The sequence below is a fragment of the Parasteatoda tepidariorum genome, chromosome 7 (assembly GCF_982258835.1).
Source record: "Parasteatoda tepidariorum strain Cologne lab strain chromosome 7, Ptep-v5.0, whole genome shotgun sequence".
In the NCBI taxonomy this organism is placed as follows: Eukaryota; Metazoa; Arthropoda; class Arachnida; order Araneae; family Theridiidae; genus Parasteatoda; species Parasteatoda tepidariorum.
Window position 1 is genome coordinate 63382977 of NC_141761.1, and position 27421 is coordinate 63410397.

A 27421-nucleotide genomic window follows, 5' to 3' on the forward strand; every position below is an offset into this window, starting at 1 on the left:
TAAAAAGAGAGAAATATCAACAAGTTTATGAAATAAAATGCACATGTTCAAAAAACGCGCATGAAGTTTGCGAAATAAATATTTTTGTCATACGATCGCCAAATAGCATTCTTGTTCACATCCTTCTCCCCAAAATAGCGAAATAGTACCATCCGATACCACGTGATGAAGGCGGAGCCAAGTGTCAACTCCTGGTGAACGAACTATACCAAAAGCCCCAGTAATTTTTACTGACAAGCTTTTGCAATGATTTTATTAAAACTAACAAAAAACATAGTTCTATAATATGTCATAAAATATGATAATTTTAAAACGATACCTTGGAGCATGGCATGAAAACCATTTATTCGGTTAGATTCATTTTTCAGTTTTGTATGTATTTTTTTGTTTACTAAATGCATGCAAAACTGAATAAGAACTATATTTTTGGAAACCAGAATTTCTAGTAATCCATATTAACGGAAAATTTTCAAGCGAACGGTTATAATATTGTGCTTTGGTTTTATTAACCAGAATAATACCCTTTTTTATAAACGAGAAATGTCATTACCATACAGTACGATAATTTAACTAGAATTTGCTTCTACCTGTACAAATGACTGAGTAAAAAATGTTCTAAACGAAACATAAATTAGAGTCATAAGCCTTTTAATTATTGAAAAAGTGCTACATTTATACATACAGAAAAATGTTAAGTTTGACATAAAATTTTCACAAAAAGTATGTACTGTGTTCTGTTATTACCATCCTTAATATGTATTCTTGAAATTCTTATAAGTTTAGAAAGATTGTACATTTGAAGTCGTAAATTCAAATTTCAGAAAAGAAAAAGAAAACTAAACTTTTATCAGATCCTGATCGATTGTTTTGAGGAGTAAAGTTAATTGTTGTAAAAATAAGATTGATATCAAAATAAGGTTGATTGCTAGAGGAAGCAAGATGTTTTTCATAAATGTCTTTTATCTTTATTTTTATCTGACAAATGGGTTTTGATAATTTTAATGAATTGCTAAATTTTGTTAATATTGCGTTTTACTCGTTAAAGATACGTAAAACTTGTAAAGATTCGTAATATTTGAAATTTTCTTTAATTAACGATTAATTAGTGATTTCTTAAGTACATACAGACTCCACATTTGACAAGGTTACGTAACAGACTATGGTTACGTAACACTCTGCATTTACACGAAACTCATAAATTTATTACTTTGCTACAATTTAGTTACAAAAGCTGCATTTCATGCATTTTTGACTGTACAATATTCATAGATTTGTGTTATTTTACAGAAAAATATGAAAGTTCAATACCACAAATTGCTGTATAACTGTTGAAAAATGTGTCACAATTATTGATTAGTAAATGTATAGTTTAAATTTTATTTTATGTATCTCAATTCTTCTAAAATGAAATAAAAAGTTTAAAAACTGCATTCTTTGAATAGAATGAAAAGGAGCTGAAAAACTAAATAATTAAGATTAACAAGATACGTTTGACATTACTTTTTTTTGTTGTATGTTTGTGATAATTTATTTTTCTTGGAACAGATTAACTAAAAAATGATTAATGCTTATCAGTGTTAAGTACTAGTATAGTGCTAAGAAAATTGCAATAAGTCCTGTATGAAAATTTTAAAAAAATGGAAATTCTATTAGGGTAAACCAACCAGTGAAGGAACACTACCCAGTGAAGGAACACTTCTTATATATTGATAAAAAATAAGAATTTGAAAGTTTTTCTTTAGATTGATTGGTAACAATAGCTTACTGTCAAACAATAGGAAGTCATCTAGAAATGTTTTGGATTACCTGGTCAAATAGACTTCTCTGGAATAATTTTTGAATTTGTTATTATCTCTGCAACACCTTGTTTCTTTGAAAAAATTATAAGGTGAGTGTTTGCATGCGTATGTTTGAAGTGGAATTAATTGCATGTAATAGTTTTATTTTTCTTACTGTGAAAAAGAGAATTCAAAATATAGTTATTGAAGTTACGTTTTATTTTTTTTCAAGCACCATAGCATAATAAAGTACTGAGATAAGGGGGTGTTTATTCACTGGATCACCAAACGATAAAAAACTAGTGAAGGAACACGTGTTCCTTTACTGGTTTTTTTCTAAGTTAATGAAAATAAAAGATAAACTTTAATTTTCTTGTACCTTTAGTGATGTTCCGCATCAAAAGTATGTTAAAAATACGAAAAACAACTTTTAACCAGTGAGCGAACAGACATGTTCCTTTACTGGTCATATATTTCCCAGTGAATGAACAGTATGTATTAATATGTTGACACTTTAATTTTCAATTCATGATTGCAAAAAAGAAAGTTAACATTTTTCAAGTATTTATATGTTATAATTTCAAGAATAGGCTTGTTTTTAAATATTTGTATGGCTTATAAATTCATAAAGAGCATTAAAAATAACCAAAATTAGGTGTTCCTTTACTGGGTGTTTACTCACTGGTAAAAGCTGTTCCTTCACTGGGTCTTCTTACTACTTGTTATTTGAACCTCCAAAACTTTAAAACAATATTATGTAAGCTCTCTGCAATTTTTTTACATAATTTGCAATTAGTAGCAAATATGTTGACACTGTCATTTAACTAAAATTACAAATTTTGAAATTAATACGATTTTTTAAAAGGCAAGCGAAGCTTAAGTGTTCCTTCACTGGTTAGTTTATCCTAATACATTTTTGAAATCGGAATGGTCTATCTTTTATGAAAAATATTTTGGGAAATTTTCATTAATAATGACTGATTATTTAGTAATTTAAAAAAATACATTGGGACCAGTTTTTTTAAATCATTTTTTAAAAATCTATTCACAAAATAAGTTACTAGAAATAAAAGCGCATTCGATCTGAAGGAAGAGTTGTAAGACTTTTGTTGTTACAATATCCTTTAAGTATCCTTCAAATGTGGGAGCAACGAAAATTATAATATATTTTTCTAAATACACTGGTGGACAAAATTAAGAGATGGTAAGTATTTTCGCACATTCATTCGCACATGTAAGATACCCGCACACCACTCCATGAGTTTGACAATGGTTACGTGAGTGCCCAGAGGTACAGGAAAGAGGTCCTAGAGCCCTATGTGCGTCTTTTCAGGGGCGCTGTTGGCCCTGAGTTCATTTTTATGGACGACAATGCGCGACCACATAGGGCTCTCATGCTTGATGAGCATCTGGAAAGCGAGGATATTCAACGAATGGATTGGCCAGCCAAATCCCCTGATCTGAATCCTATTGAACATGATTGGGATGCTCTTGGGAGAGCTATTGCAATGCGCCAACCTCCCCCCAGAACCATTCTGGAGTTAAAAATTGCTCTGGTGGAAGAATGGGAGGGTATTCCACAAGTCCTCCTTAACTCCCTTATTAACAGCATGCATACTCGTTGTGCATGCTGTCTGTCTGTCAGGGGTGACCATACACCATACTAGAGGCAGCACACACTGTAAAAGCCTCACTTTTATTGTCATCTTTTATTCTTAAGTTCAGACTACATTGGATTTATTGGCAATAGGTCTTGCCAGTGAATGGCACTTTCATTTTTTTTGCATACTTTATTATCATGGAATAAGCTATATCCATACCAAATTATATTTATTTATATTCAGTATTTTTTGAGATATATGGGAAAATGTCTTCCATCTTTTAATTTTGTCCACCTGTGTATGCAGATATCGGATAAATGCTTTCCGTATCATCAATCGAAACTGTTTTATGTACTACATCATTCAATTTCTATTATTTAGGAAAATACACTGTTAAAAAGTCCGGATCAAATTACCGTATGAAGTATCGACATTTTGGGGGCATCACCCGTAGAATCCAACTTACAGTAAATTCCATTTTCCTCAATGAAATCCATTTTTACTGTAAAATATCACACCATAAATCTTGCAATATTATTTATTAAATTAGAGTAATTCAGTGGTTTTATGGTAATTATGACTGTAAAAAATTATGGCATAGCAGATTTTTTGTTCCATAACATGTTCAGGTAAAAATAGATTTTGCGATACAAAGTACTGGCACCCTCAGTTTGTTAACGTGAGTTTTATATGTTTAAAATGCGTCGGCTATAAAGGCAATTATATCGAAATCAAAGAAACTATTGCAAACTTTTTAATAATTTATGTAAATGCATGGAATTTCAAAGAAATAGTATCGATTTATAGATTTTGAAAGTGTTTTCTTCGGAAAATATATAATGGATATTTTTATTCGGAAGATTAGATATAATTTATTTATTGTATTGGAATCTTAAATATAAATTCAGCAGTTTCATGATATAAAAAATACTTGGAAATATGGTTTGACACAGGCTGTAGGAATATTTAATATTTTAGTTTAATCAATTTCAGTAAAATTTACTACATGTCTTGCTATGATATTGATTAAACATATTTTTGCGAAGTGGTAGCAAAAAAAAAGTTGATTTGGGCTAAGAATGAATGAAAATCGTAAAAGAAGTGCGAAGAGTAGAATATTTTTATAGTGAATAGATTTTGCAGAAATTTTTTTTCTGTGTTAAGAAAAAAAATGGATTTAAAGCATTAGTGATGGCTGGGGAACAGCCGGAAACAGTAAGAGTCTCAGTTTCCTCATAAAAATAAAACTTTTACAATTTTTATTTTGATATATTTTTCTCCAGTAACAAAATGATGTCTGTTATCAGCGCCGATTCTTTTGTCCAAGAAAATATCAAGAATAATTGATTATTTCTTTGTAGTTTACCTCCCATTGAAAAGCGGCTATGAATCAATTATGTATTGGAAAAAATAAATAATATGCTTTGATAGGAGAGTCGGCATTTAAAAGTAAATATCGGTAATTGCTTTCATCTTTTAATGAGATACCATGTAAGGTTGCACATATAAAATGAAGTGTGGAGATCGAATACTAACATCTCTTAAGTCGTGTGCCTTCTCGTTCGTAATAGGAGCTTTAAACTTATCAAAATGAAATCCATCTTTGCATTTTGTTTGTTGTTTTTAAGCATAATGGTAAGTTTTTATAAAAGAAAATTTTTATAATATGCTCATCATTAAAAATGCTGCTTTGATTTTGAACATTGATAACTTTTTTCCTTGGATGGAGTCTTTAGTTTTAAAAATAGCTTAGTTCAGGGGTCCCCAACCCTATGCCCGCGGGCACTATGGCGCCCGTCGATCGGTTTAGGTGCGCCCGCTGTTTGTGTCCAACTATAAAATATTTCAGTTTTCCATTTTCCCATAAAAAGTTATGCAAATTTTTTTGATTTTTCAATATTGGTAATAAACACAACCAAAGTAGAAATCGACAGGAAAACACCCTCCATCCCCCAAAATATAATCACGAAGCAAAATATCGCTGTATTTTCCACTCTCGCCAAGTATTCGCCACACTAATTTCCCACACCCGAAATAAAATAAATCGGTCCATTTTTAAGGTTGCCGTACTACGAAGGCGTTTTTTCGAAACTCGTCGATTCATGGTTTCTATGTTCACATTTTTTGTATACAGCGTTAGTTCTTTATTATTTGTAAATACTTCCTTTGTTTACACTAAAATGAGTGGATCAAGCAAAAGACAACGTACCTGTATTTTTAATTCCAAATGGGAGGAATCATATTGCTTCGTCAATTCAAAAGATAAATGTGTGTTGCTTGCTGTGTGGAAATAGAGTTGCGGAGCCGAAAAAACATAATGTTGAACGTTATTTCGAAACAGTTCATTCTACTTTTAATGCGAGCTATCCACTTGTAACTCCCCGTGTAGTGAATGGTGACTGATGCACGTTAAATCTGTCGTGTCGCAAAGTCCTCGATGTTCCCATAACAAATCAATACCTCTGGGGCTACTGATCCAAGAGTTTCCTTGTCTTCTGGATTGGTTCAAAATTACAAGGCTACGGAGTTGAACATTAGTAGTCGTAAACCCAAAATTTGTTCGGCTGTTCAACGACGGATATAAAATAAAAAGTACTAAGATGAAATCTGAAAATGTCACGATTGCTTCTTTAAAAATTTCTCATATGCTCGTAAAGTAGAAAAAGTCCATCCAAGATGAAGAGTTGTTAAAAGAAACATTCCTTACCGGGGCTGATTGCTTATTTGAGGGATTTTCCAACAAACGTGAGATCATGTCAGCAATACAAGACTTACAGTTATCAGATAATACTGTTACAAGAGGAATAGGAGCCATTTCAAAAGATATGCAAACGCAGTTGAAGAGTGATTTGGAATATGTGAGTGGTTCTCACTACAATTTGGGGAGTCTACAGATAAAGTCAATAATAATAAGGTCAATATAAGCAGACGCAGTACTGTATGCAGTTATGGTGAAAATGGTATTTATTGGTTTTACAGTAAAAGAAGAGCTACTAAAATTATTGCCTTTGAAAGGACGGACAATAGGTGAGGATATTTATACCATATGCAAGTTTGATAAATATGCCTCTCCAGAAACTGTCTGGAATAACCACTGATGGGGCACCAGCAATGGTGGAAATCGTGAATGGTTTTATTGCTCTCTGTATAAAAGATGGGTTATTTCCAGATTTTATGTCGTATTACTGTATAATCCATCAGGAAGTTTTGTGTTGTAAAGTACTACCATTTGGACACGTAATGAAAATTGTTACTAAAATAGTTAACTTAATTCGAGCAGCTCCTTTGCAACATCGACTTTTCAAGGCCCTGTTGCAAAATCCTGATGATGCTGGCTCAGTAAAGTCAAAGTACTTGATATATTTATACATTTAATTGAAGAAATAAAAAGTTATCTTACAGCCAAAAATCAAATATTTTTGGAACTAAGAGATCCTCTTTGGCTAGAAGATTTGTCTTTCGTAACAGACATAATGGAAAAACTGAAAATTCAAACTTGGAGCTGCAGGGAAAGGAATAGCAAGAATGATAGGTGCTATAAACTCGTTCAAAAGCTAAGCTAGTCTTGGGGATATCACATTTGAAAATGAAGTCTCTTGTGCATTTTCCAAATATGAAAAAAAGTTATAGGCGACAGTAAAATTGACTTATCAACATAAAAATTTTTTATGCATTATATGTAGTGTGTATTATTACCTATGTTTACCAACTATAAATTTTTTTTGAAAAAATAAATGGTGCCCGCCATTTGACCGATATTCCGGTATTTGCTCTTAGGTACAAAAAGGTTGGGGACCCCTGGCTTAGTTTATGTAATTAAAATGCATTATTTTCCAGTTTTTTTGGTGAAATTTTGGTGCGCAGTTAACTCTTTAATGCATTGGGGCACCGATGTCACTCTTATATATTTCCTTTCTGATGCTTTAATTACGAGTAAAGCTATATTTTGGTATTTTTTAATTATAAAAAAAAGCTAATAGTTTCTAAAATGCTTTTTTTAGATTATCGGAATTATATTTGCACTAAAATATTAAATTCATAAGACGTAGTTTTAAAGTTTTTTCATTCATATTCAAAAATTCATCAATAATTGATCTTGTAAATTAAGGAAATTTAAATGATGAATAACCATTTCTCTTCAATCTAAATAACTGTAAGTAAGTGAAAATTTGAAAAAGTTATTGATTGGAAGTGAGGCATGTTTGGAAGATCTTACCTATAAAGTGGGAAAAGACACCGGTGTTTTATAACCATAAATTATTAAATTTCTAATTATAGTATTTTTCACTTATTTTGATCTAAATTAATACAAAATAGTGAAAAAAGTAAGAAAAGTATGTTTAATAAAAATTCTGCGTCAAATGGTAATAGTTTTGAATAATTTTCATAGCATTATTTATTAAACCATCATCTAATAAAATATTTAATGCTAAAATTTTGGGCATGTGGTAATCGGGTATCATTATTCCATAGAGTATTATACAATGTAAAGCAGAAAAATCCAAATTTATTCGCTAATGGGAAGGAAAAAGCAAATGGAAGTAACCGAGTAGAGAGTATCATACATTCATAGAATATTAATTAATTATGTAATGTAATCTATGAAAAATTTCATAAAAATTTCATTAAAATACTGGGAATCTAAATTTATGATAAAAGAGAATGTAAAAAAAGTGGAATAAAAGCATACCTTAGTAATTAACATTATTTTATTTCATATCAATAAAAATATTTAATGCTTAAATTTCGGGTAAATGGAGATTGAGTACCATTATTTTATAGAACTAGTGGGCTGCGCCCCCTGACTGCTAGCGCTCGCCAACCCCCGAAAATTGCTACGTAATCTTATATGGTTTGCTTCGCAAACCAAACTCGCTTCTCTCGCTATTAACTTAGGTACATTGCAAATGCACAAAATTCTAAGAATTCAAAACAATCATTCAAATCCATATAACAACTTAAAAAAAAAAAATTACATCTTTTTAGTAAATATTAGGTTATTAAAATAAATTTGAATTTAAATAAAGACTCATTGACTGAGACTCATTTTTCAATGAATAACTAATAACAATAATAAAACAAATAAATTCGTGATATAAACCAAAAATCGTCAAATAATTTCGTAATATATAAATTCGTGAAAAAAAGCGCTTTCGACAAAATACTAAAATAGAGATCTATCGACAAAGACTACTCACTTCTGCCTAGCTTAATAGTAAGAAATTTTCGCAGCTGAATTGTTATATCAGTTTCCGTTTTTGAAAGCGCTATATGTTGAGCCACCTCAGCTAGATTTGGTATGTGGCATTTTTAGCGGCAATCATTGGTCGATTTTCTAGCGTTGCCATTCGGGGAGTTGTAATGAGGCTTTTTTTTGCCACCTTGTAAGAGAAATATGTATATAGATATCACAAGCAGAAAATCTGAATTTATGACGAAAAGCGAAAAAAAAAATGAAAATGAAAGTGTCTCTTTTATAAATTATATTTTTTATTAAATATTCATTCAATAAAATTACGTAGCTGCAATAATTGAAAAGGTGAAATTTTACTGAGTTTTGGGTATCATACATTCAAAAGTAAGTTTTTTTTAAAAATTGAATGAATTGTTTGTATTTCCTTTTGAATGTCTTAAATAATCATGTTGATTTAATTTTTAGGTCTATGCAAGTGCGTATCCTAAGTGGGGTGGAAGCAGTTGTTCGACTGACGACGATTGTGGTGAAGCTGAATGTTGTCTCAAGCAATTTGGAGGTGGTTTTGGACATTGCCTAAAAAGACCACAAGAAGGTAAAATGTTTTATATGTGTTGCTTCTAAAAAAACATCTATGTATTATATGAATGGCATGATTTAAAATAGTGATTATTTTTATTGATGAATTTATCATGATTTATAATTCTTAATAGTAATTCTAAATTTTTTTTAGTGAATGAGATAAATTTTGTAATTATTCCAAACTTCCTAAAAATAATGTTAAAACGACGTGAATAAGCACAGATAATTTCACATAATTAAATTTTTTTTTAAAAAATAAATTCATTTCTGCGCAGTCTTTTAAACTTCTCTTTACTTGCTTATAGCAAATAAACTCACCGGACAAACAAATTGTCACCCCTAGAGAAGCCGCCTACTTTATTACAAAGTAAATCGTTCATTGGAAGTGTTTTGGATATTTGGGATCTGCTCAGTGAGTTTTAACATTCTGTGTGATTAGGTGTTGTCTGCTTGTCACCACATTCAGAAAGATCTTGATGTTAGTACCTCTATTTTTCAAGAAAAGAACAGCATAGTTCAACTGACAGAAAGAGTGTGTCAACTCTCAAATATCCTAATACATCCTTATTGGTCAATAAAATCTTTTACCTCTGACCCCATAGCCATATTTTTGTATGTTTGAGAGATCAATGTATTATCTTTTGGATATATCTAAACGAATGCTGTCAGTTATCAAGGCCAAAGAGGACGTTACTCAATATTAAAGGATCTTTTTTTTAGAATTTCCATGGATGTGATTCATTGTTTGTCCGATGAGAGTAATTTTAAAAATAAGAGCACTGATTTTTAAAAAGTATGGAAATGAAACTCGTTTTAAACGTCTTTCATTTAAGTAAAACAATATTTGTTGATATTATTCAGGTGGCTAATTTTTTTAGGGACCAATTCTTAAGAAATTTCATTTCATTTATTTTATTTATTCATGTATGTATTATGAGCCAGATAAATTTTTTATGAGAAAAAAAGTAATCAAAATATTTGAAAATTAATAATTTTGAATAAACGCATTTTAAAAACAGCTATGTAGTTCCTAATATATTTAAATAATATGATAATTATATAACATAATAAGTATGTAAACTGTTTTTTTCTTAATTATTTGCATACCGTTCGTATAATTCATAATTAGTTATTAAATTACTCATTTGTAAAGACTAAAATAATGAAAAAAACTTTGCAGAACCCACGTTTAAAAAATATCACCGTAAAAATATAAATAAATTGTTTAATCATCGAGTGCATATGCTTCTAAACTTACTGTTTAGAGTTTCGGAGAGTTTAAGTAATTAGGGCTAATTTGTGATATTGCTCAAAAATGATATTTCAAAAATGAAATTATTTATTTAAAAGCAATGCCTTTCTTATCACTATATATACATAGTAAAAATGGACTATGACTATAATTAGTTTTTGCACTTTTAAAGTGCTATTTTAGAACTTGAATGAGATGTGTGTTTAAAATACATCAGTGTGTTGTTGTGAAAGCTAAATACATGGTAGGCTATTTAGGCTATTAGGCTATACATCTTAGGCTATTTAGGCTACTTTTTTGGTAAATTTGATTATTAATTTTCATGTCATATGTTCCTTATTTAGTAAAATTTTGGACCATATATTTTAAGTTCGTCTGTGTTTCAAACGTAAATTTATGAACTTGGATAACTTTTTCTGCTTAAATTTGATCGTTAATTTTAATGTCCTCAGTTCCTTATTTAAATGAAATTTGGACCATAAGTCTGTATGTGTTTTAAACATAAGTTCATGAATTTGGAACTTAGTTTTCATGTAATAAGTTCATTATGTTAGTGAAATTTCGGATGACATAGTTAAAATCTATGTGCCTGTGTGTTATTTTTAATGATTTTTAAAATAGTAATAATGTATGCTACATTGTATTTTATTTTAAATGCTACTTGGCAAATCTTTCTGTACAAAATTACTCACTCAATTAAAAATAAATTACGTGATAGAAAAGATAAACTGCATTTATCTTTTGGACAACTTTTTTATTATATATAATGAAAATTTCCTTTTGACACAGTGAATACTTTAAAATATAAAAGTTACAATACTTAACTAAAATGAAGTTTCGAAGACGGCGTTTTAAAAACAGGATTTGCAAAAATCCTTCTTACCATGATGTGCTATGGGAAATAATTCATTTTCAATAACTACTTTTTATGCATGTGGTGTTAACATTAAAAAAACAGCATTAAATTTTGGCTTTGTTTGAAATTTAAATTTAAAAAAATACAAATGAAATTCAAAAAATTACAAGTGCCGTAATTCATTACTTTATTACGTATGCACGCTTACAAATTCAAATTTATTGACGCAATAGTTAACACTACACAATATTTTAAAACTTCGAAAATCAATAAAAGTTTTTCGCACCAAGATTGAGTTGTCCGATTGAAACGAAACTTGGGGGATAGAAGACAATGTACAGAATAGTAAATGATTAAAATTTCAGAAAAATTGAATAATTTATTGCAGAGTTACAGTAAAAAGTACAATAAGGTATTGAACCGCCTCTAGCCTGGATAGAAGCTGCCATATGGCGTGGCATAGACCGATAAAGCTCCCGGATGGTCACTTGCCCCCGGATGGTATTTCCTGCCAAATTCGATCGAATTGTCGAACGAGGTCATCAACATTCCGTGCCAGATGCAACCGCCTTCCCATCATATCCCAGACATGCTCACTGGGAGAGAGATCTGGTGATCTGGCAGGCCAAGGAAGAGTTTGATAAGCTTGCAGTCGGTTCATAGCAACGCGTGCCGTATGTGGTCTGGCATTGTCCTGCTGAAAAGCCAGCCCAGGGCGCTGCAAAAAGAATGGTAGCAAAACAGGTTTTAGGATGTCGTCGACGTACCGCTGTGCAGTAAGTGTACCTCTAATGACGACCATAGGGTTCCGGCTGACAAAGGAAATGACACCCCAGACCATAATGCCTTGTTGAGGACCGGTGTGGCGTGCAATAGTGATGGCAGGATCCCCCCTCCTCAGTCCTGTGCTTCTCCAAACACGTCTTCGATGATCGTCAGGACACAGTTGGAAACGGGATTCGTGGCTAAAGACTGTACGACCCCAGTCGGCATCATTCCAGCCATATCTGTTCAAAACATTCATGCATACGAAATTTCAAAGCAATCGGATGATTTCTTCTTGGTGCGTCGATTTCTTTGTTATAGAGTGTATTTCTAAAGGGTTGTCAAAGAAATGTTTTCATAAGCACTTTTTTATAACATTTTAATCGCGATGTTACAGAAACATGATTATTATCACTTGTCGAATTTTGTTACATTTCTTCTGAATTGTTACGAGTTTGCAATATTACTGTGCTGTACTGGTAAAAGTACTGCCTAAACAGTGCTTACACTCAGTGGCTTACAGTGTATGCTTTTGATTGCAGTTTCTCCTTTTCATTTTAATCAATATTTTATTTATTTTCAATTTTAAAGCACACTTAATTGAAAAAAAAAAACATTTTAATTTTGTGAATTTCCCTTTTAGGAGAAATGTGTATTCCACAGAAATTTGATCAAATGTTTCAGCAAGTTTCATGTCCTTGTGCTGATGGTTTAGTATGCATGAAGGGAGGCAAAGATAAATCTGCTGGGGTAAGCAAATATTTCAAAAATAAGCATAGTGCACAAAAGAAGCGTTACACGCAGTTTAAATAATTATTTACTATGCTGCTAATCGAAGATACACCCGTGGAATAAAATAAGCATTTTTAGCGATTAATTTCCTACTTTTAAATATGTTGTTAACTCGTAACAAATGGCCGGGATAGCCTGGTTTGCAGGGTGCTGGACCCCCGTTCGTGAGAACGGGAGTTTGAATCCAGCCGGCCGAAGACTCCCCGTTAAATGGTGACTCATGCACGTTGTATCTGTCGGGTCACAAAGTCTTCCTTGTTTCCAAATCAAATTATACTTCTGTGGATACTGAATTGGAGATTGATCGTTCTCTGGTTCAGGTCACAATTACGATCTGTGGATGAATGAATGGATATATGAATGGGTTCACCCTATAAACGAGTGTGACGTATGGGTGAGGCAGAAGTCGAAATCCTGGCCATATATGGCGTCACTGGAAAACCAAAAAAATCGCACCCCTTATTTCAATGCCCTATGGTAGCGATAACAACTCGTAACAAATATTCATAACTGTTAGGTCAAGTTTTGTCTATCTGCAGCTAGTTCCCTCTATTCTGAATTATGAAATTGGTGTTGAAAAAAGCCACAGCTTTCTTGAGACTATTTTTTCTTTTAAAAATTTTAACAATGCTGCATTGTTTGGAGTCATAAAAATATGAAATAAACGAGAATTTACTGTTTTTTCTAATTGTTTTCAAACTTAAAAGTCTCACTGAATTATCAACTTAAAAAAAAAATGAAATAAATAATAAACATTTTATTTTATTTCATAACCGTCTTTGAACAACTGGCTCAATTTTTCTGTTTACGGCTACTAATGTTAAACTTCGTTGCCTTGTAATTTTGAACCTAATTCAGAAAACAATAGAACTCCTGGTTTAAGTATTGGGAGAAATTCGTCTTACCGGAGGACTTTTTATGGAACTAACCCGCATTTGCGTTACATGGAGAGGAAAACCACGAAATCCCTTCTCGGAAACTCCAACCCGTGATCCGTCTACCACTGAGAAAATTTTTCGTCTGCACTCTGATCTGTTCGAGCCGGGTGAGGAATTCGTATCAACCAGCCATGGCTGGAATTCGAACTCGGTTAATTGGAATGCAAGTGGTCTATCCACTATGCCACCAGGGCTCATTAATATTAGACATTGAAATTATTTATTTACTTTAAGTTACAGCCAGTTCTTTTTATCAAATTTTTATACATAGTTTAAAATAAAAACTCTGATTTGAGCATAAATCACCTAAATTGTGATTTAAAAAAAAAACAACTTATTTTCCTTTGTGAAAGATCTTATCGGTTTGTTGAACCCACATCAGATATTATTATTAGTAAGAACCAGCTGTTATTCAAAATAATGAAAATGGCACTAAATCTCAGTTTAAGCAAAAAATTCTAATTTGATGTTAATCTTAAAGATAAATTTGTTGCAACTGACATAAATATTATAATAAGAAATTGTTGACTTCAATATTTTCTCCTTTGGATTTAAGAGAGAGTTAATCTCTGAAATTAAGTGTCTGAACTAAGTAAGCACGCAATTATTTAGAAATGTCTTTATTTTAAAACTTATTCATACGGATTAAAGAAAGTAATTATTTTTTTTAATCGTAACAAACTACATATATTAAAAAGGTAGAAGCCAAACGTTGGAACAATGTGGGAGCAATATTAATTTAAAAATAAAATCTTTCATTTGAAATAATAAGCCATTTTAGTTTCTGTGATTTAAAAAGTTGTTATTTAAATTTGCATAGCTTAACATTGCGGACATTTTTGTAGGCCTTAAAATTTCGATTTTTATTTCGTTTTTCGATTTTCATCAAATTAAATGATGAATAATTATTTAAAATTGTTGTTGCATGAAACTAGTTCGAATTATAAAGTTTTATAAAGGTATGAAAAATTTCTTTTTATTTGAGTGAAGGCTACTGATCTAGTAAGTTTAGTAAAACACGTATACACATTCACCATAAAATTGCATTAAAGAACTCAAAATTTCGAACATTATTCTGTCAAACTATGTCTCCTACATTTCTCAGATTGATTGCACCAATCCTTCTTATGTTTGAGATTAAGGATCCAAATCGGTAGGAAAAATCATGTTACCTAATCAAAACCTAATGATAATAATAATTTCCAAGAAAATTAGTTTGAACTGGTTTTAAAATGAAACTCTCCATCGTTGAAATTAAATTTAAATGTTAAAGAAACTCAAAAGTGTTTTGAATTTTGCTCAGAATGCCGTTAAGTTTATGAAAAAAGTAGAAATTCTGGGGAAATTATTTCAGGATTGATTGTAACACAATATATTCCATTCGATGGTGTATTGAATTCAAAATTTTTTCAGATATAATGAAAGTTCAAAGCGGAAAAATACAACACAATACGATTGATGTTAAATACCTATATGTTATTAAATATTTTTTCTTCTGTCACGAAAAATAGTATAAAAATGGAATCAGAACTTTTTGAGGTACTTGTGACGGAAATCAGCTTCCTCTCTACGTCCAACAGTCTAATTTTATTACTCTTTCGTACTGGCATATATTGAAGACAACTAATATATGACAATCAACTAAATGAAATTTTTGTTCGATATTGTGTTAGAAAAGCGATAATTTGTTTGATTTGCTCTCTTTTGTTTTGTCGCGAATTTTAATACTTGCCATTAATATTTATGCATTTTGTTCGAAAAAATGAAAAGAAATAATTAAAATTTACGTGATTGAAATATATTTTAAAGATGCATGGGAAAACTAACAAATTGAATTTCGCGCACTGTGTACCTTATAATGCATTACTCATTGTTATTAATTTTCTGAATTTAACTGCTTTGTTTGCATTTTATTTGGCAAAGACTCTAACACTCATTGCTTAGTAAAATATGTAGGCATGAGTATTGTACAATTAGCCAATTTTTGCTTTTCATTTTTTAAGCAAAAGGTAATTATTTAAAAAGTTTAAAAATTTTGAAGGAATATATTATGCTCTTGTAAATTAATTTAAACGTTTTTCTTAACAAATTCCGTCCTGTACTTTGGATTTTTTTTTCTTGAAAAATGAAGAAAAATTAGTCCGAGAAACTACATGGCGCTGTACTTTAGATCTTTCATGTTCCTACTTGGATATCACTCATTTCGCATTCTTTTCTTTTAAACTTGTTAGTTCCTTGAAATTGGATATTCATGCAATTTAAAATTAGTTTTTAAGTATCATGCATGCATTAGCTAAAAATAAATCAGACTAATTATAAAAGTAATACCAAATCTTGCATTAGATTTTTTTTTTAAAAAAATTTGTAGCTTTCCTAAGAACATCAAATTTTCATATGTTGTGTTTGGTAAAGTCAAGACAGAAAAACATTTGTGCCAATCGGACCTACTGTAGATACTTTTTATCGGTTCACGATGCAATATCAACACTGGTCCAAAATACAACAAGAATACACTATTTTGATATTTTTAAGCCTAACAAAAATAGGCTACTTTTTCTTTAAAAGATTTTGGGCTTTTTATCTTGAAGACTTTTTATTACTTAGCTCCGTTGTCAAACATAATTTATAAATGGTTTAATTTTAAAATCAAACAGATTGCAAGAAATTACTTAGACACTAGAAAATAAAATAAAATCTTCTAGCACATGCTTAAAAACCCATTCTCTCTCTTTAATGCATTACTCCATTGAATTCGGCTTGATGTGTCGTTAGGGAATTTAAACGTCTTAATTTTAGGTAATATATTACTTCTTCGACGCATCGTGCACCCTAAAGCAGAACAACTACCACTACCCGCAAACGAATTTTTTATCATCAAAAATAATTACTTATATTAAAAAATTAGTCGAAAGGTGATGGGAAAAAAAAAACAATGCAAACGAATATTTTGCCGGTTAAAACAGCCTTTGCTGTTACTGCCCCTTTACCTTTGAGAATACGAAACGCGGTTGAGAATGAAGTCAATAAAATTTTGAGATGATGCTAAAATTAATTACAAATAATATCATGATCATACTAACACTCAATTTGCCAACAAAGAAGAAAAACTTCTTGTAAAATTACAGTACTGTATGGTAACGACAATTGTGTTAAATATATATGTGCATAAGTCATTAATAATAATAAGGTATCATGATAAAATTTCCGAATTTTACCACACTTACAAATTTTATCTTAAAATAAAAAAAAAACACATTTTATAGTTAATTTTAACAAAAAACTTAGTTAAAAATTACCATGCTTTTTTGGTGCTCCCATTAACAAACTCTTTTTTTTCCCAGTAAAGAGACAGATATTAAGTATGGAATTTTTTCTGTGCTATAATACATCTAATTATTATTTGTGTTTTTAAAATTTTCTCTGATAAATGTTTTCGGAGTGAAAATTTTTGTAAAATTCAATAAGAAAGTGAGATATGATCTAAGCAATGTATCTTAAACGTGATTGTTCAAGCTGTATTAGTTATCGTGCATTTGTACAAATTTTTTCAATTCGTTAAATTTTATTTCTGCCCAAATTTAATGTAAATAAAAAAATTTTATAACCCGCCAATCAGCCCAATAAATTTATTATACTTTTCAACAACAAAAGCTACACATATCTGCACACACTTACCTATTTATATACATATATGTATTCAGCTTGACACTTTATGTATCATTTTTTATTAGTACTAACAATCACGAATGTCAGTTTAAAAAAAACACTTATTTTTTTTTTATTCGTAGTAATGCTCAGAGTGTGATTCCTTATTTATTTACTTAAAAATAATATAAATTTTCTTATCATGCATACTTGTGTTTTCCCTTTGATAAACAAACATTCTAACACTAATGAGTTCATTCATGTATTATTATACCTATTATATTCGATATTATTTTTTTTCAGATGAAGTATTCTTCACCTCCAAGATGTCAACCGGCTCCAGAATCTTCAGAAGAAAAGTGAATGCAATCATTAGTTAAACTATTTCTCTAGTTATTTGTTAAAATTAGTTAGCATGTTAATAAAATTCAACACTCAATAGTTATGGGTCTTTAATTTTTTTTATCCCAAATCTTGGTAGAAATGGTATTCTTAAGCAGATTAAACAAATGAAATTAACATCATATGAAATATGAACATCTACCTTAAAATAAATTTTTAATACTAAAGGCAACAATTTAGAACTGCTCCAAATTAAATATGCAAATTGGAAAAATGCCATTAAAAAGCAGGAAACAATATCAAGCCTAAAGAATTTTCAATCAGAAATCATTTTATTATTCTTTCAAATTAGTAGCAACACATGTTTTACTTTCCTAAATACTTTATTGAAATCGAAAATTGCACTATACAGAAAAAAAGACATTTTTTTTTAACAGAAGTAAGTTGGTATATTTTGCTTTGAAAATTTAACAGTCACGTCCTTTCCTTTTAAAAAAATTTTTCATCTTCTCTCCAACTTATTCTTATGCCCCATCTCATGACACTTAAGAAAAAAAAATGTCCTAGCCAGTTAAGCGGGCAGAGTGAGGTGCAATATCTCTCTAATAAGAAATAACGTTGGTGTTACGAAACTGATGTCGCTTTCAGCACTCCTGATATCAAATTCTACATTTAATCAGCCATTATGACGCGATAAAAACACTTTTGTAGTCATCACAATATATTTTTACTTCCGAACTGTATTATCAAAATTAGAAATACTCTCTAAATATATTTAAAGGTTTTGAAAAAAAAATATCAGTGATAACGCAAAAATAATTTTCTTTGAAACATTTATAATTTATTTGTGGCTGCGGGATCTAAACAGGCACTGATTTCACGAATCTCGAGCTTTTCTTCAGAAAAAATAAATATTATTTTTTTTAAAAATTTTATTGTGGAATGATACAGGCAGAATATGATCTTAATTTTAAACCCAAGCAAAATCTTTCCAAAATCACGTACAATAAAAAATAAAAATAAACAGCATGATTAGACGAAATCGTTGATAATACTTACTTAAAATCAACGCGTTAAAATAACTCAACTTGCGTGAAATTTCACTCATTTGTCTGGAAAAAAAGAAGCCTTTTCATCTTGAGTTAAATTCAGCGAAGAAGAAAAGTTAACCGAAATAACTCAAGTTTGACTGCATAATTATAGCTCGAACTTGAATGAATTTCAATTAGTTTTGATTGACTATCTATATCACTCGATTGAATCATTTTAACTTGAACTTGAGTGATTTTCAATAATTTTTTCCCAACCAGCACTGAGAGAGGAAATATATATATATATATATATATATATATATATATATATATACAACCTTGATTCCGTTTCAATAAATCCAATCTGGTTTAAAAGAATTCAGAATATATTCCGTATAAAAGTATCACAAAGAAAATGAAAATTAATTCAACAATAAAGGTTTAGAGCAAATTTAAACATAAATGCACTCTTATTGTAATTTCAATATATCGTTTGGTTAAGTACAGGGGTTGGAGGAAATAATGGAATCGCTTCCATGCTAATAAATGTTTTTTAATCTTTTTTAAAATCACTTAGAGAATCATAAGTGTATGTGAGCTATAAGCTAGAAATTTTATCGTTTTGCTTTAAAAAGCAAAAGATGTGAATTTTAGGTTGCTATGACAATATGATGGAACAATTTGCCTAAATAAAAGTGTTACGTTCTCGTTTCTATTTCACGTTTAAATATTTACTTGCGATTATGTCCTTCAGTTTTCTAAATAATGAAGAACTGAAATGTCATTTAATTAATAGTGGTATTTTTAAGGAAGACGGTTTAGGTAAGTAAATTTATTTTGTTGTTTTTATTTTCAAAATACTAATATTTAGAATAGGTTATATATACTTTTCATTTAAATTAGCTTTTTTTCAGCCTTTTAAATAAAGTACTAGTCACTACGATTATTTTTCAAGAGGAATTTATTAAAGTTGAAAGTGTTAAATGTGAATGCTTATGGAACATTAAAAAAAGTCTGATTTCGTGCTAGACTCTGTCAAAATATGCGGTAATATATTAAGTTTGTAAAGATTTTAAGATCTCATATTAAAATTTCAACTTTTTATTTTTATGAAATGGATTTATATCCGTGTTTCAATGGCTTTGGATACATTAACGTATTTTTACACAAGATAAAATTTTTGTCATTTATTTGAAAGCTAGCTTCTTGTTAAAAATCACACGATTTTGTGATAAAATGACTGTTGAAGATAATGAACTACAGCTCAAAGACTGCTAGATCATCAAAAAACGGGGGTACAAAATCTGAGAGAGCATTCAAAGAAGATTTTACCAAACTCTAGTTTGCTGCTCATCAACAGCGAATTGCTTAATAAAATGTTTCGATTATTATAGGTAAGAACTGTACATTTACTATAATTAATAATAGTTATTTAACGGGGATTTATTGCAAAAACATGATGATTTCTAATGTGTGTAGCTAGTATTCGGAAAAGATGTATTTCAGATAATTTTACCTTAAAAGTTAAACTGAGTAATTATTCTTTGCAAATATGAAACTTCAAAGATTAATCAGATGAATAAAATTTTTCTAAAGATTTATGGATAGTTCTTATTCCTTCTTATTCTTTGTTTTTAAATGTGTAACTTCTCAGTATCCAGTGTATATACATTAGTGTTCAGACACGTTACATAACAATAAACAAAGTTAAACCCATATATATCATTTATACAGGTTAGCAGTATTATATTACATGAAAAAATTTGTATGCGAGGATTAAAAATTTACTTTTTTAGATACAAATAATTTTAAAATAAAATGACATAATTTGGAAAGAAAATACGATTTTTTCATGCAATTAAATAAAATATTTTTACATTTTCTAAACAATTATTCTAATTTTATACGAAGAACTGCTACAAGTTTATTTACTTGCTGGTTTTAACATAAGACTTTCTGTGATAGTCCCCTTTACTTACAGTCCCCTTTTTATTATAATAAAGCACAAATGAACATGAAGATTAATGCGCATGTAGATGTTAAAAATTCGATGAAACTTTTTTTCATGTTGTCAAGAAAAAGATCTGAAAACTAAAATATCAAGCGAGTAACCGTACATAGACATGAACGCTGAAACGTACAATGATGCTTATAGTGAAGGAAGTCTTGAGTTAGAGTGCCAATAATGCTAAGATGGAATAGGCAGGTGCTGTAGGAGGGTGTAGGGTATTGACAAGTTGAAGAATTGATGTTGAAAACAGGAGATGATGAAAACAATAGTTTAGCCGGATCATATTTAATAAAAAGGCTTTTATTTTATGTATAGTATTTGTAGAGCTCGAGATACAAAACTAAATATTATCCATAAATTTCAGTTGAATCAGTTTTGCATAGTAATATTAAAATAGGTCAGGCCATGGGAGACAATCCCCACGACCTGCCTAATCAAAAGCCAAATTAAAAAGAACCTGTAGATTGTTCCCAACGGACACAGGAGAAGCATTGGAAGGAGATCCAAAATTGGCGATTTATTAAAATATAGCATAGCCAAAACAAAGCCAACCAGCATATCAATATTGGGTTTAAAATAATACCTTGGCGATCACGAGTCGCCAACAAATTTATGTGAATTATTACAACCATGCAACCGAAACATTTAGCCGTTGGAAAATTAGAATAAAAAGTTATAAATAGATTTTTGTTTTCGATTAAAAGGCGACAGTGAATATATAAGTCTGCATTAGTAATGAAATAAAAAGAAAGTATCCGTTACATTAATCCAGAAGAGAAGAAATAAATATTTTATGTTTGTTTTAAAAAGATTAAGTTTTTGATTTATTTTTAATGTAATTCTATTAATAAAAAAATCAGCTTAAGTAATGAAAGATATTTTAAAAGATAGAACATAAATATGTGTATGCCAATTCTGGCATCACATATATCCCCGCTGAACACAGAAAAAAAATATGTATATATATAGATATTTTTTTTTTTAAATTAATGGATCTCCCCCATGTTACAAAAAAATTTTATGCATTAAAACATAATATATCCATGGAACTTATAATATACACTTACGTAAAGTTAAATATCAAAGCAAAATTACTATTCAAAAAATTTTTGACATACAGTTAGACTTCAAAAAATATATTTTCAATATTCATGTTATCAAATCTTATGTTGATGTAAAATTAGCTGAGCATTGTCCTCACCTGGACAGGATATTCTAATTTCTCTCAAATTTGAGAAAACTATATCAGTAACAAATAACATAATTTGCTAAATCATTTCATTTTACCATATATTTTCCTTATTATCTATACCTTTTCACATTGATATACATATACAATCCAAAATATTTAAACATATAAGTGCAATTTATCATATCATATTCTATATTTCTTATTATAACTTAATAAAATGTTTATTAGTATCAAATATTCAAATAATTATAAGTGTCAATACAATTCTTTAGTTTATTATTAAAAACATACTGAGCAGAGCATATCATTCAAAAAAATATGAGCTTTTATTTTAGCTCTAAACAAACAGTTGATCAGACTGTTATTTTATTTACCTAGGTTTAGTCATCCCTTTTTCATAAGGGGCAAAATTATCATCTCTTATATTTCAAGAGGTAAAATCATCTCTTTTATTTCAGAGGCAAAATTATCTAAAAATGCAGCATATATATATATATTTATTTAATATTTTTTTTTTTAACCTTTGAACTAACTAATATGACCTAGAAAGCATGTGATCAGGATTCCAACCTGAATTTTTGTGACACAATGTATTAACAATTATACTATCACAGCTATCTAGTATTAAATTCAAGGTAAAATAATTTTATAGTTTTTTTTTTTAACCCTATCAACTTCTGAATTAATGTTATAGCATGCCTATGATCAGGATTCTAACCTGAATTTTTGCATACTTGATGCATTGTATTATCATTTATACTATCATGGCTGTATATTATATTCAAGAAGATAAAAGTTATTGTTTTTTTTTTTTTTACTGCATCTAAAAAAATTCACTTCATTTTAATGAAGGAAAATATTATTGTCATATTATATATATATGCTCAATTATTCTTATTTTGAATTTCATGAATTTATTTATTTAGCTCAGTTGGACACTTATTTAAAAAAATTAAAATACCTAGAAAATATTCGACAATTGCATTGTTCAAATCAATAAAATATTTTTTTTTATATATATATATAAAATTGCTGAATTTACTTATGTTTTGATAAAACAAAATATTCGTGAGTAACTATTTGAATTAACCCTGTTGAATATGCACTTGTAATGAATAAAATGGCTTACTTATGTAAGAGAAAAACTATTTGTGATAAATATAATAGCTATTGCAAAATTAAAAAAAATATTAGATGAATTATTTATTACTATGTTCATTTTATTATAAAAATATCTCTATGTCACTTAATGAGTTTTAATTACCTGGGCCCTAGTAAAGAAAATCACCATAAATCATTCTGCACAGATGCCTCCATGCAAAACAACAGCAACAATGAGACAGTTAATGAAATTTTTAATTAAAGAAAAAAATATAGATTCTGAAATCTTTAATTCTCAAATTTGCAAACACTCATACCAACTTAACTTCTAAAGGATTGGAATATCAGACTAATATGGTTTCATAAGATAACAAAAGTGTGTAATTGTGTGTTTATTATTTTACTTCTTAAAATAAATCTGGGTGAAATTATGTTACACTACTATAAGTACTGATTAAGAATCACTTTGGGATAGCTTAATCCTTATAATACATTTTTATAACATGTTATTCCCTATTGTGCTTTTGTGAAGATGTCAATATTCCTTATTTAAGTATTGTTATCTTATTTGAAACATTTCAAAAACATAGTTAATTATTGATATTTATGAGTACTTCAAAGTAACTTAATTAGCTTGAAGCTAATTTAAATTGCAAAATTTAAGTGTGCATAAGGGTTTATAAAATATATCATTATTATTATCAGTATTATTTAAGATACATTTCTGGTTTAGTTTAATAACATTTGTAAAGAAACAACAATAATTTTAAATATGCACTTGAAATTTATATAAATAGTATCAATTTATGGCAAACAGTATAAAATCAATTTCTTTTTATTGTAATATTGCAATTCCTGATAATGATCAACCCAAAATATTAACGGTAACATAAATAATGTTAAAATGACCAATTAAATCATATAAAATTGAAATTCTTTTTATGAACCAATATATGATATGAATATTTTAAGTTCTGTTATTCTTAATTAGATATCAAAATGTGATTGCAGAAATTAATCTTTGAAAATAAATTTATACATAAGTAGAATGTCAAACACCTCACGCTCTGTAAATACAAGATACCAAAAGAAACTTCACATGCAAATTACACCTAACCAACACTATAATCATTTCTTGTTTTGCTTTGAAGAAATTGTCTGTTATAAGAATACAAGAGTTGAAGAAATTTTAACGATAAATTAAATATGAAGGTGAAGGTGAATATGAATCAAAATTAAACGATAAATTAAATATGAAGGTGAATAGAGTAATCTTTGATTAAAATTTATGTAAAAATACGTGTAATTTGAGATTAAGAAACTACTTTGCAGGCACAAAGAATTTTTATTAAAGTAAATTAACATTCATTAGAAATTTCGAGTTTTCAAAAAGTTTGATTAATTATTTTTTACATTTTGCAAACAATTACATTAACTATATATTAAGAACTGTTAGAAGTTTATCAACATGCTCCTTTTTACATAAGTCCTTCGGTGGTAGCAACCTCTGTATTATTATTTCTCCACTACAAAGCTGTAAAAGGAAAAGAACAGTTGAATTTAAACCAATTTTTATGAAAATCTATAGTAGAATTTTAAAAAGTAAATGGGAGGCTATTCTAGCTATTATAATAAAATTTATAAAAAAATATCAGATCATTTATTCTTTACTGTAGAACAAGAGGATTGTGGAACTATTTATGGCCCAAACTTTTATTAGAATTTTACTATATTTCATATTTTGTTTAAACATATTTATTCTGGAGAACAGGTCTTTAAGACAGATCAAACGTGCAAACTTGAAAAATAATATGCATAAAAGTTTGCAATTACATAGTATTTAAATTAGTTATAATTATTTGCTTTCTTTTTTACTTACAATAAACAGCCTATCATTATACTAGAAGTAAAATAATAAGCGTATTGTGGAAGAAAGCGTAAAGAGATATGTTTTTTTTTTAAAAGAAAGACCTGAGATTTTTCACGGAAAATCGTATTTTTGTGGGCTACATTCCCCATTTTCAGATAGCTCAGTGGATGAAGGCGCTAAGTTATGGAGAGGAAGAAGGTTTCTTGTGCATTTGGTAGCACCTTTAGAATTTACCCTCGACTTTCTTTTGGTAACATATAAGTCACCGAAATTTGATTGCTTAAGATCGAACAGTTTAAATAAATGTTAGAGATTCGTAGATTTATTTCCTCTCACATTATGAATTTTTTAATGAAAAAATCAAAAGAGGAAATCGTGAAATGTTTTTTAGACAGTGCAATAGAATGATTTTGATTTGTGCGTGATATAAATTTCAAAATTTGAAGTTTATTTCTCCCATCAAAAACAAGATTTCATATATTGGACTTAAACGACGCTTATCAGAAATAAGAACAGGAGCTAGCTTTGATTCTTAAAGGCAGCAGAGGCTCATTTTTACGGCGACCACGAAAAACCGCAAATCATGTAAAAAAAACAACAAAAAAAAAAAAACAGCCAAAATAGCCAAACTAACAGTAACCATACGTACTTTCACTTTCGGTTCTAGTTAGGTTTTGATTTTAAACCGCGTGATACAATAATTTTTTTTCTCCAATTTAAACATTGAAATGAAAATGTTGATGATTTTTAATTTACCCGAGGAGTGAAGAAGATTCCTTTTAGTTTTTCCGGAAAAAGAGGTACTACCTCGCTATCGAGTATGCATAAATGGACACGAAATGAAACTCTATGTAAAGGAAAGTTTGTGGAGGTGGAATGTGAAAAGTTGTCAACAAAAAATTGTCAGTTGAAAATTTTTTAATTTCGATTTAATTATCTGTTAATCGAAATATCTAGATATGTATGAATTGATCTCAACGGTATTTGAAATCATATAGTTCGTTCATATTTTTAATTAAATTGTGGATAACTGAAAATATAAAAACTTAAAAAACAAGGAAATAGCAAGAAATAGTCTCACCTGGAAGTTTTGCATTCTGATTACAAACGTCAGTATTTTGACTTTTTGTTCATTTAGAACCTAATGCAGATACATAGCTACTGACTACGGGATGTTCAACTTGGCAGAACAAGTCCAATGTGTCCAGACATGATTGAACGCTCTGTGCTCTTACACCAGCAAAAGTTGCGTCGTTATTCATTTGTCGGTGTGCGATCATATCACCGATGACACCCCACTGAATAGCAATTCCTGAAGAAATTTTTTTTTTTTAAACTATGCAATATATTCCTTGACTAATATCACGCAGGAAACCATAAAAAACTATTATTTATTTCTAATATTGCATGCTTCGTATTCATTGGTTAGTATATGAATGATTAATTAAATTTCTATTCGGAATTTTTTTTTTCTTACTGTCTTAAATCAGCATGTTTTACGAGCTATTTTTCGAACATTTCAATTTTTTGAATTATATTTTTACATTTTCATTCCTTTAATAATTACAACTCCTATTCAAAATATTAGAATAATGATAAATAAAGCACATAGTGGTTTGAGATATGCATTTATTTTGGTAAAAATGAATACCTGAGAATTTTGAAGTGTGTTATCACATTCTACATGTTTTGTAGATGAACATAACATAAATAAATTATTATGATATTGCAAAAGTTTTTACAATGAATTTTTTCTAAAAATTCAAAAAATTAGAATAATTTTCACAGTGGTTCAAAAAATTAGAATAACCTGAACAAAAATAGCATAATTCATTTAAATGAAACCTGCATGAATAGTTAATACTTAGTGGCATCTCCCTTGGCTTTAATAACGTCACGCAAACGATTTTGCATACGATGCACTACTTTTTGCAGTCATCTTTGCTGATAGTTGCCCAAACGGATTTCACGCTTTCTATGAGTTCATTTTTGTCCTTTGGAGCTAAATCCTGAAGGCGTTTCTTCATTAAACCCCATATATTCTCGATGGGGTTCAAATCGGGTAAATTGGCCGGCCAAGGAAGTAATTTGACTTTATTGTTAGTAAGCCAAGTAGTGGTGGCGTTTGACCTGTGGTAAGATGCAGAGTCTTGTTGGAAGATAAAGTCATCCTCAAATAGATCTTCCGATGACGGAATCATAAAATGTTTAAGTACCTCTTTGTATACTTCAGAATTTACCCTTCCTTTCAAAATGCACAGCTTTCCTAAGCCCTCAGCACCCATACACCCCCAAATCATTACAGAAGTGCTAAACTTCACTGAGCGTTACAAGCAATCTGTGGTAAAAGCTTCTTGCTTGCAACGCCAAACACGGACTCTCTGATGACCGTGGGAAACGCAAAACATCGATTCATCGCTAAAAAGTACGTTTTTCCAGTCCTGAATACCCCATTGCAATCTGTCTTTGCT

General features: G+C 29.5%; 2 protein-coding genes across 3 annotated transcripts in view; one reads left to right on the forward strand and one right to left on the reverse strand.

Moving 5' to 3' along the window:
- Window positions 1–4859: 4859 nt before the first annotated feature.
- Window positions 4860–17844, forward strand: LOC107451269 (uncharacterized). The gene is made up of 4 exons (XM_016067315.3): window positions 4860–5014; window positions 9039–9168; window positions 12672–12778; window positions 17707–17844. The coding sequence occupies exons 1-4, from the start codon at window positions 4970–4972 to the stop codon at window positions 17764–17766; spliced, it is 342 nt and encodes a 113-aa protein (XP_015922801.2). The 5' UTR covers window positions 4860–4969; the 3' UTR covers window positions 17767–17844.
- Window positions 17845–24405: 6561 nt separating this feature from the next.
- Window positions 24406–27421, reverse strand: part of LOC107451272 (fatty acid synthase) — an 85271-nt gene continuing 82255 nt past the window's right edge. For both annotated transcript variants that reach the window (XM_087167945.1, XM_071183367.2), the window contains 2 exons: window positions 26032–26262; window positions 24406–24614 (listed from right to left, as the gene is read on the reverse strand). In XM_087167945.1, coding sequence (XP_087024071.1) covers window positions 26081–26262 — 182 coding nt within the window. In that variant the 3' untranslated portion in view covers window positions 24406–24614; window positions 26032–26080. The remainder of the gene's footprint in view (window positions 24615–26031; window positions 26263–27421) is intronic.